The sequence below is a fragment of the Dermacentor andersoni genome, chromosome 7 (assembly GCF_023375885.2).
Source record: "Dermacentor andersoni chromosome 7, qqDerAnde1_hic_scaffold, whole genome shotgun sequence".
NCBI classification, from domain to species: Eukaryota; Metazoa; Arthropoda; class Arachnida; order Ixodida; family Ixodidae; genus Dermacentor; species Dermacentor andersoni.
This window is the reverse complement of record NC_092820.1, coordinates 141,593,959-141,605,450: the sequence shown is the minus strand read 5'-3', so window position 1 is coordinate 141,605,450 and position 11,492 is coordinate 141,593,959. Positions and strand designations below refer to the sequence as shown.

Genomic DNA, 11,492 nt, shown 5'->3' with positions numbered 1-11,492 from the left:
TCAATCAAGTCGCGGGTTCGATTTCCGATCGTGCACGGCGGCGGCGTTCAGGGGGGCTGCAGAATGCGAGAAAACTCATGTACACTGTTAAATTACACCCTTAAAAGTGAAATAAGTGTAGTTACACCCTTAAAAGTGAAATAAGGGTGTAAATCTGTTTGTAACACTCGTACACCGCTTCTGGGTGTAAGGGTGCGAGTCATCAGTCGATTAACTTTAAAGGGTGTACCTTTAAGGGTTACCTTAAAGGTGTAGCTTCAACGTGTCACCTTATTCACCTTTAAGGGTGTAACTCGTTTTACATTGTATACCGTGCTTTGGCTGCGTGTTAAAGAAAACTAGATGGTCAGGTTAATCCGGGCATTCGCACCACCGTATCCGCTATATAACCCACTGTACAGTTTTGGATGGTTTTACCGGCCGCACAATTTCATTATTCCTATCGTGCCGTTTTGTGCGTGGCGATAACGTCAATGGCGAGAAAGAAAAAAAAATAAAGTGATAAATATTAATATATTGTGCGCTAACTGAGCAGATGTGACCGTTAGCATGCGTGCAGTTTTCTTTTTCTATGGCCATGTGTAGTCGGCGGCAAGAGTTCGTGGATCACGCCCGTAGACAATGACGCCTAACTTCTTCGAATTCAGCGTGCGCGTAAAACTAGAAAAAACTGAGGGATATGCACTCAGATTATGAAGCGAGGAAATTTCTTTTGGCCAGCCTCTGCTTGAAGTTACGGGCATATATGATGTTCGATTTCAGCGTTTTCTCTGCGGGAGCGATCCGCAACCGTTATTGCCCTCCCGTCATGTATACGTACTAACCATAACCGAACGGTAAATAAACCTCTTGATGTGCGCTTCCGAAGCCTCGCATTTTACTTTCGGTATTATACCCCTGTCTCGCCCCGTTAGTGTGAGATGTGTTCATTCCCTATGCATATATCTAGTGCATTGAGCCACGCGCTGTCACGGCCCCTTGAAGAGGGAATGCTTGCCCCCGTATACTCCGAAATTCGCCTTAACTTTTTAAGCCCGTGCTTGACTCGATTTAAATGACGCCTGTCGCGAACGCGCCGAAGGAAACGCATTGCGCGTCCTGGGCACGATCGGTGCAGGCGTTATCTCCGGGTGGCGTCGTGTACGAGCCTGGCGAAGCGATATCGAGTCGCTGTCGTGCGGGTGGCTTTGCATGCACAGCAAAAGTTGTTGAGCCTGTCGGAGCTTTGCTTCGATCGCGCATCGCGTGCGAATATTTTACACGAGCGAATTCTTCTGTCTCTCTCTCTCTCTCTATCTCCCTCTCCCTCTCTCTCTGTCTCTCTCTGTGTGTGAGAGAGAGAGAGAGAGAGAGAGAGAGAGAGACGGTTGCGCATAACTTCCGAGCCCGATCTGCCACATGGGGCTGCGCTTTGCGCCGCGCCGTACTGCACGCAACTACGGAGGTGGGAACGCGGTCCAGCGGGGCGACGTGTGTGCAAACCGCTCGCGCGTTCTATAGTGTCGTGTCGGCGCCGCTCGGAACACGGTTGACGCTCACTGATGCGTGCAGCTAGGCGCGTCGATGTAGAGCATTTCGAAGTTGTGTAACGAGACCGGGGTGGGACGGACTCCGTTGGCGCGCTTCCGCCCCATCGCCACGCACGCACGCACGCACGCACGCACGCACGCACGCACGCACGCACGCACGCACGCACGCACGCACGCACGCGAGTACGCGAGTACGCGAGTACGCGAGTACGCGAGTACGCGAGTACGCGAGTACGCGAGTACGCGAGTACGCGAAGAAACACGCGCATAAGAGAGTAGCGTACAACAGCAGCACAAGTACGCGAGCATGTAACAAATTAGCGCACGCACACAGGCACACAATCGCGCTCGCGCACATACACTACCAACTACATGCGTAGCCAGATTCATGTATAAGCAGGCAGGCACACAATTCATGCATACATGAAAACGCGGCACAGCTTAACGAATGTCTCCTAAGTTAAATGGCAGCGTCCGAGGAAACACGCAAGAACACACAACACATATCTTATAAGTTTAAGCTCACACGCACCGATGTAAGCGCACGTGCACAACAAACGCACGCGCGCAGGCACGCACACAGGTTCGTGTGTGTTTAATGTGCACTCCTGGCCGTGTACGTCGCGTCTCGTTGTACACGTTCCAAGGACGCGCGCGTAAATACGCACGCACGTCACTTTCGACACGGCGCATTTCGCGCACGAGCAAGGCACGCGCGAGCGATACTTTCTCGTTCGCCTTCACGGGCGGCAAAAGTATAGCGGGCAGACCGAGCGCTCGATCGCCCCCTGTACACAGCTCGCAAATCACGCGATCTGACGGCCCTCCGAATGTGTGTGTGTGTACGCCTCGCCGATTTTGACGCGCATATGTAATTGGCAGGCGCGCCAAGGGGTGTGTCTGCACATGCAGATGTAAGCAGTGGAAGGGAAGAAAAAAAAGAAAAATATATATTCGCCCGGTATACGCCGCTAGACTTTCCGTCGGGCGAGTCATTTCACGGTGTGATGAATGCGTGCAAACGTGTGGACGGGATCTCGCGCTATGGTTTTGTGGTGGCGCGATGATTCGCTTGGGTTTGTTCTGCGGTATGGGCGTGTGCCCCTTGGGGGAAAAATAAAATTTGAAAGCTCTTGGAGCTATATAGAGCTCTACGCGCCTCACTGTCACTTATTTGCTTCTTTAGTTGCTTTCTTGTTTATTTACTCGGCAGTGGTTGAGTTGAACAAGGAATGCCGCTGGGGCCAGAGGTTGCGACAAAAAAAAAACAAGCCCGCCCCCCCTTTCTCGAATCCGTCACTATAGTACATAGCGACTTTCCATGTTCGACAACCACTGTCGACATGCTTCCATCTTCATGTAACGCCTCTGTCTCGTTTTGCCTTCTTATATACATGTCTGTTAACCAGTCCATCTCATGTGTGTGTAGTCAAAACATCAACTCGACGTTATTGACGATTTAAAGGCCTTTAGAACGCAAGTTCTCTGAGATGTTGCCTCGGAAGGTTTCGGAACCGTTCTAGCCATGTACTCAGTCATAATTACCCTGTGTTCCGCAGCTCGTGTGCCGACGGAAGCAGGAAAAAAAAAAAATACGCACAGCCGCGTCTGTGTACACCCTTTTAACATTTTTTTTTAACCCACAACGCTCCCAAGAGACTTCCGGTATTGCCGTTTGAAACTGGACGCTAAATTTAGCGGTTGAGATTGAATGGCGCACAGTTTGCAACAGTCTGCCGAGGTACCGGACCCTTGGGTGCGAGTACCGCAGCCTAAAAGTGTACAGTCCGTCAAATGGCAGTCATGCTGCAATTTTTAATGCGTCTCAAAACGGGGAAAATGTGTATGCGCGTTAAGTGTTCGAAACCAGACGCGGGGTACAGGTAGAGAGGAGTGGAAGAGCGGACAGGAAAGCAACCGAGGGGCCCGGTTTTTGTAAGCCACAGCCACGTCAAGCTAAGAGACGATGACGAGAAGGAAAGCGTGGGAGACAATACTTGTTTACCTGGTTGAAATGTCGAAACTGTAAATAAATTATATATATATATATATATATATATATATATATATATACACATGCATACATACATACATACATACATACATACATACATACACACTTCGCTCCTATAGAAGTGGCAAGACTTTCGTCGAAGAGAGTGCACCTGAACAACAGTTTGCGAAGTTGTGAACGCGGTTTATGTCATGGATCCGGCGGGACCTGAAAGTGGTGCGACGTTATGGTAACGCATTCCTTTTTGCATTTACCGCTAAATGTGCAGTCAATTTTTTTTTTCTTTCTCCGCGGTTAATTCGCATAGTTTTACGTATACAGTTTACGCCTATGTGCATGAAAGAAATGCTCGTATACGTGAGCTTGAGGTATACTACACAATGCGTGTTTACTACTTTTGAATCTTTACAGACTAAAAACATGATGACCACACTGCGGTGCAAAATGTAATTCTTCTTTCTTTTTTTCGGGATTCGTGGAATGTCAAAAATATGCGACCGGTATATCGTTTTCTCACAACCACAGGGCTGCCACACTACGGATATATAGAATGGCCCGTAAGAATGGCGCCCGCTTTGATTCCAGTGAATTCCTCTCCCACCCTTTGCGTGCGCGCACCCGATAAGTTCGCAGCTTCGCCGCAGAGAGGCGTCCTATGCGCGACACATTTTTTACGTCCGCGCGCTCGACCGGGCCCATTGAGATAGGGCCATTGAGATGCATGGGTACATAAGCTGTCGGTCTGCGTGGAACATATATAACGCGACTACTCGCGGAGTTGTTGTCGCTTATCTCGCTTTCCGCCGTGCATGCGGGCCCGAGACTTAGTGGGGGCAATTATACTTGCGTAAGCACGAGCAATCTGCCTAATGGCGGTCTTGCGCAACCGTTTGCGGTACGCCAGAACGAGGTCTGAGGGGGGGCGGGGGGGGGGGGAATGAGCAATTATTGCGCTCGCGCTAGACCGCGCGTCTTTCAGCCGGCGAAAGCCTCCTTTCTCTCTGCGTTTCTCGTACGTATCTGCGCAAAGTCGTCGGGCGAACGCATGTACGCGCTCCTTCTCGTATGTCCTGCGTACGTTGCATTCCAGTGGTTGTCGTCGACTCAAAGGGGGAAAAAAGAAAGAGAACGCGAAGTGAAACGAGGAAGTTATAAGCTCGATTCGTAGAATGCAGCTGTGTGCGACCGCAAATAGGCTGCAGCGACAAGGTATAACCGCGAATAGCGCGTATAAGGCTGTCCAGAAAGCCGGCAGCTGCTTGTACAGTCGATCGATGGACATTCTCAAAACAGCCAGTCGCGATCTGGAGTGCTGAGCTCTAAAAGAAGAATTGTTCATTCCCGTTGGACGGACGCTCACCTAACGAACCTTTCACGTAACGAAGCCTACAAGAAAGCAAAAAATGCGTGTTAATGTGAAATACACTCTAATCTGCATACATATACATTCATCTATTTACCATGTCATGGTTGCTGACGTCATGAACTGATGTTTCGCACCCGGTTCCTCCAGCACCGAGAGAGAGAGAGAGTAAACTTTATAGAAAAGAGCGCACGAGCGTAGGTAGCTCTTCCGCTCGTGGAAGGGGATCCAGGGATCCAGAGTAAAGGGTGCGGAGCAAGAAAGGAAAGTAATGAGTGCAGCCTGGCAGATGACACCTTGTCCTGTTATTTCCTCCTCAGAAGTGAATGTCTTTTGACGGCAAGCTCAGAAGAGTGCGGATTGCGTGTACTCCTATAGAGGGTGATTGCTGTTCCTGCCTGAGCTTTATCTTATCTATCCCTCCATCCTCGTTTCGAGCAGCGTTCCCTTTTTGGCCGACGTCCTCTGTGCGGCCAGTTCTTGAAGTCGTATCGCTCTTTGGGACTGATAAACGGACGAGGTACTTCGGGCAACCTTATCGCCCGCCCGGTCTAGAAACGCGTGAAAAGCGCTTATGTCGCGGGCTGTGCCAACCACGGCCTCTGAGATGGGGTGATTCGCGCTGCCCATTCTCTGAGGCCGTGACCCAGTCCGGAAGTTTCCTAGATTAATCACTACAGGTAACTGTGGCGCTGTCGTTGGTCAGCTATTATTCCCTAGAAGTGATTGGTAATATGTAAAGATGAATAATGTGTAATCTTCGTGTTAGTGGCTTCTTGGGACGGTCGTTCTTCCGGCTTTATTCATTACCCTCTATTTCCCTTCATTGGCCTTTCTGTCTGGAGTGCCGAAATGAGAAGGGTCGTGTTTCGGAAACGGTGTGCCGAAAGTGTCGAAAATGTAGACGAGCTGCGCCATGCCGCGTGCTGAAGACAGTCGCTGTCACGCATCTTTCAGCGCGTGCTCTACCGGTAAAGCGATATCCGTTGCGAAAAGAAACCAGGCCGTTCCTTGCGCCCAACGCCATAGAGTTTTTCAGAACTTACTAGGACTCAGTCGCTGCCATTGCGATGGGAATAGCAGGTGATTCGTGGATTTGTCTGGTCTTTATGCTCGTGTCTTCGTCAGACGTCGTTTTGGCAAAACGGTGGGAAAGTTTGGTCGGCTGGTTCATTTTAGAAGGCGTGGTAGCCCCCCACCCCTCCCACGCACACACAAAAGAATGTGAAGTGTCTTGTATCCGTCCTGTAAAATTGCGCATCATCTTTCTGAATTTCTGAGCGTGAAGGCAAAAAGTGCCGGCTCAAACGCATAACTATGGTGAATCGTTACGTATTTAACGCAGTATATTGTTCAAAACAATCCATTTGTAGAGAAGCCACAAAGTCGTTTGAGGCCAATCGGGACGAAGGTTAGGCAGATGCGTGGATACTACCCACAATTCTCTAACTGAACCCCCATACCCTTGCTCTGTCTCTCTCTTCCCTCTTTTAGTCTGAGCCACACGCATAAACAGACAGCAAAGCGAAAGAAAGCACAAAGAGAAAGTTTACTGTCATAGCTCAATCGGTACGACCAAGTAACGAGGCCACGAAATGAAAGTGAACCAAAAGACACCTTGCCGCAGGTGGGAGCCGAACCCATACTTTCCGTAATCACTCCCGCGGTGCTCCATGTAATTTTCGTAGAAAACTATACGCTTCCAAAACGTCGCTGCGACCCCGACCATATGCCGTAAGACGAGGTTCGTTTGCCTACAGCGGCGTGGCAGCTACAGTAGTATCGGTTGATCGCTCGGTGAGAAGCGTCTTGGCACGGAAAGCCGCTTTTTTGCCCCTACACCTTCACTTCCCTATGTGCTGCCTAATCAGAGATATGATGGATGGTGTCAGCGTATAGTCACCGTGCGGTATTAATGCGGCGCATTAGTGCGGTTTCATTTCCTCTCGAATTTTTTTTGTAGTGTTTTTATTTTTCGGAACGCGAAAGCTTGGCTTCGCGCACGGTATCAGTCGCGAGCGGAAATAAAATTAAGTTTAACCTTGGCAATCGCGTGAGACGGGCTCTGGCATTAGCGTGTATAGCGTGTGGCGCCGTGAATATACAACGCTTTAGGGCGCACGATTCAGGGCTCACAGAACTCCAGTGAATGAATGAATGCATGAATGAATGAGCAGGCGGATGGATGGAGCATCCCTTTTTGAGATGGCCTCCTAGAAGTACGATCACCCTTGCTTCTGGGACTATAGCGCGCCACTTAGTACGGAAAATATGAGTTGCGAGCATCCGGGTGCAACGCCCGACATTTAAGTTCTTATCACCGAGGTTCGGGGATGTACGAGTGCCTCAGTGACAACGCTGTGTGGTCTTATGCCTTTGAAGTCAATAATTGGACAACGTCTCGTTTGGTCAGGAAATAGATATTAGGAAACGGCGGGGGAGGCAGAATAAACGGAACGCCGACCAAAATGGTGTTGTCGCAAAAGTTGACCTTTCGGGCGTTCACACGAAAGCAGAAGCGCCAACTTCTCCGACAGCACCAATTTGGTCGGCTTCTGTTCGTTCTGTCTAATATTTATCTCCATGCGTCGTTGTAGAAGCATGTAGGCGGTAATGTTGGCTTTCAATGAATATATCCTGAAGATATCCTGCACGAGGGGAAAAATCGCGCGTAACGCATATGCGGGATCACGTACCCGGTGAGCAACCTCTCCTGCGTGTAACGCATATATGCGGTCACGTACCCAGTGAGCAAGCTCTCCTGCGTGTAACGCATATACGCGCGGTCACGTACACGGTGAGCGACCTCTCCTGCGTGTAACGCATATACGCGCGGTCACGTACACGGTGAGCAACCTCTCCCTCCTCTCTCTCCCTGTGATCATTGTTTTCCCCTTTCCCATTCCCCTGGTGTAGGGTAGCCAACCGGACGTTATTCTGGTTAACTTCCCTGCCTTCTACTCTTCTCTTTCCTCCTCCTCCTGCGTGTAACGCATATACGCGCGGTCACGTACACGGTGAGCAACCTCTCCTGCGTGTAACGCATATACGCGCGGTCACGTACCCGGTGAGCAACCTACGTGTAACGCATATACGCGGTTACGTACCCTGTGAGCAACCTCTCCTGCGTGTAATACGCGGTCACGTACCCGGTGAGCAACTTCTCCTGCGTGTAACGCATATACGCGCGGTCACGTACCCGGTGAGCAACCTACGTGTAACGCATATACGCGGTTACGTACCCTGTGAGCTACCTCTCCTGCGTGTAATACGCGGTCACGTACCCGGTGAGCAACCTCTCCTGCGTGTAACGCATATACGCGCGGTCACGTACACGGTGAGCAACCTCTCCTGCGTGTAACGCATATACGCACGGTCACGTACACGGTGAGCAACCTCTCCTGCGTGTAACGCATATACGCGCGGTCACGTACACGGTGAGCAACCTACGTGTAGCGCATATACGCGGTTACGTACCCTGTGAGCAACCTCTCCTGCGTGTAATACGCGGTCACGTACCCGGTGAGCAACCTCTCCTGCGTAAGGAGTGCCGGGTCCTCGCTCGAGTATGGCGCGGGACACGTCGCGGCCTCCGTGCCGTTCACGCCGTACGGCGAAAGCCCGGACACCGGAGGCGGCAGAACGGGCTCGTCCTGTTGTCCCTCCCCCGCAGCCAGTGCAGCAGCGGCGTCGTCGTCCGAAGCGCGGTTCCGGCCGTGCTCGTCGCCGTTCAGCTTCCGGTCCTGGGGCACCAGGTCGTGGGTGGGCAGCACGAGCGGCGTGTAGCCCGTCGCCACGAGCCGGGCCACCGACGTGGCGCCGGCGCGCCGCTTTCGGTCCGCACTTCCGCTTCCGGTCGTGCCGGTGGACGTCAGGGCGTCCGGCAGCACCAGGGTGGCGTGGAGCTTTTGTTCGCCCAGGCGCTCGTGGAAGGCGCGGAAGTAGAGCAGGTAGAGCGGGTCCGCGCGCGGGTAATCCGGATCCGACCTAGAGAAAAGAATTAGCCTCATCCCTGTTCGCAAATGAAGGACGGATGATAAAGAACACACTCAAACAAAAAAGAATTCGAGGTCACCTAAGCAATTCTTGTGAGTTGCGAATGCATTACTGTCCGATTTAACGCTGCCGAGCGGTCCTTCGAATTTTGCGCTGCGAGTAATGTACACATAGCGGCACGCACTGCCTGAGCCAGCAGCAGCAGCAGCAGCCTGCCAACGCTGCATGCCACCGTCTTCCTGCGCGACGAGAGACCGAGGAAGCAGCAGCGGCCACCAAGGCCTGGAAGCGCGCACGGCAGCCAAGCCCAGTGGGGGTGAGAGAGAGATACGGACCGCGCGCCAGGTTCCGAGACCGAGACGGCGGCACCCGCACGCGCGCGTCACGTGATCCTCTCGCCGACGACAGCCCTTCTCTCCCCGCGTCGTCGTGTCGCCGTATGTGCTCCGTTGAGGCGCGCTCGTGACGTGGCATCGAGGCCAACGGGAATTTAGGTGCCGTTTCGCTGCTACAGACTGCTACAGGCGCCGCTATGTTTGTTGTAAGCGGTTGCAGACACCACTCATGAGCCCAACTATGTTTGCAGCTCACTTTGGTCACGCGGGCCGAGCACGAGTGCCAAGGTGAAGTATCCATACCTGTAATTGAAGACGAATCCGTCCAGACTCATGCGCCGAAGCCATCTTGCACTCAAATCAACGGTCTTGTCCAGCACTGTGTAATTTATGGGACGGCTCTGAGCCGTGGACCACAGGGCACCTTTGGAATTTTCGGAGCCGACGGTGCTCTCGCGTCTATTAGGCTGCCTTCGGCGGCCACCAGAGGCGTCTTGTTCGCCAGAGGGCGCTTCGTCTCCGGATGCACCGGCGGCCATCTTGCGCGTGAAGTTAACCGTCGTCTGGTCGCGTCCGCCCAGCATGGCGTACAACCTCAGCGTGGGCGGAGCTCCTCGGACAGTACGTAATCTCGAGAAGTGGTAGATGCCCTGCGGTCCGCCGTCTCCTTCGTACTTGTACTCATCCTCGATGTGCGTGCCTGGATAAAAACCCACAAAATGGCGCGTGTGCGCATGCGCGCGCTAGGGTAAACTAGTTGTGATCGCGAACTTTATTTTCCGGTAGCCGCATCTACTTCTGTCGCTATAGTATTTGAAACATCGTCTGCTAGTCGTCTTTTAATCGTCTGCTGGCCGTCCGCTGGGAGGACGACATTAGCGTCGGTGGCTACAGTGTCAAAATTTCAACAGTTTAGAAACGTACCGCACACTCCGATGACCGACGTTCGTTAGCACTGAGTGTTCAACTTACTGAAGAGAACAATAACAGGATATTCAAAAGGACAAACACTTGCGGATGACATTCGAACTCATTCTTGAAATAAGAATATGACATGACCTGGTCGTCTGAAGCGTAATATAGACCGGAGAACCGAAGAGCAGAAGTACGCGCATGGTCGGAATACACAAGGGCGAAAGGGATAAGTTGCAAGACGGAAAAACCGCATATGGGCGCATGCAGCTTATGTAGAAGGATATACGGAGGTCGAGGAAGCACAAAACTGCAGAAGTGCAGAAAATAAAGTGAATCGGTATGTATTCGTGACGTCAAAAGATCTCAAGGAAACGGACACAAGGATAGGGACAAGACGGTTGTGCTGTTTAGAAGCCTGTCGGAGAACAGATGTGCTGTTGCAAACTTTTTGTTTTGTGGTCAGCTGAGACTCAGTACCCACCGCAAGAGCAGGAATTGTCATTGACGATGTCCGTGTGACGGATGTAGAAATTTTGAAATCGGGCGGGCACGTATCGCGCTTTACCATAGACTGCATGTTCTCCTACATGCGCAGTGAATCGACGGCTTAACCTAAGTCGCTTCGGATGGAGTAAACGTGTACATCATTGCGAAACAGTTTTCAGGCGGGTCTCTATTCTAATGACCTTGCACTTACGTACATTGCAAGTCATCGATAGATGGGTTCCACCGGAATCGCTTTTCGTTATGACTCCGTTACTGGGCTTCATTCCTTGATTACGGCTTCGCGTTCCCCGTTTACGTAGCCAGCTATAGTTTGGCTGACGAGTAACGCACTCACCGTGCCGTCTGCCGCCTTCGGCACCTCGAGGCCGCGCCGTCGTGGGCTGGTATGTTCGCACGCCGTGCTTCCAGACGTCGAGGCAGCAGTAGACGACGGCCGTGCAGAGGGACACCGGCACGTCGTCCAGCTGGTACTCGTCGTCGTCCGCAAGGGCAGCGTCGTGGACCCCTGGCGGCTGGTAGACGCACCACAGCTGCGAGCCGCTCAGCGGGGGCACCGGCTCGCCGGTGGCGCCGCCTGGAATCCCGCCTTTAGGCGTGCCGCTTCCCTTGGGCCCACTGCCGTAAGGAAGACCTTGGTCTTTGCCGCTTCTTCCGCCATCGTCTGCGGCGCGCGCGTCGTGTGGGTCTCTGTCGCCGCCGACGCTGCTGTCGTGAAGCCTGCGGGTTCGGCACTTGGTGACGGCACACAAGAATAGTGACGGCACACAAGAAGAAATACAGACAGGACAAGGCGCTAGTTGCAACTGTTTATTGAAATCACAGGTGGCTGATTA

At 52.3% G+C, this 11,492-nt stretch overlaps 2 protein-coding genes across 2 annotated transcripts in view; one reads left to right on the top strand and one right to left on the bottom strand.

Moving 5' to 3' along the window:
- The window catches only part of LOC126533726 (uncharacterized), a 342,383-nt gene that overhangs the window by 115,233 nt on the left and 215,658 nt on the right, over positions 1–11,492 (top strand). The gene's annotated exons all lie outside the window — the stretch shown is intronic.
- LOC129385578 (uncharacterized) overlaps positions 1–11,492 on the bottom strand; it is a 55,678-nt gene that overhangs the window by 2,810 nt on the left and 41,376 nt on the right. Inside the window, exons 6-8 of the mRNA XM_055072293.2 lie at positions 10,994–11,376; positions 9,541–9,937; positions 8,426–8,893 (exon numbers count right to left, since the gene is read on the bottom strand). Of these exons, the coding sequence (XP_054928268.2) occupies positions 8,426–8,893; positions 9,541–9,937; positions 10,994–11,376 (1,248 nt within the window). The remainder of the gene's footprint in view (positions 1–8,425; positions 8,894–9,540; positions 9,938–10,993; positions 11,377–11,492) is intronic.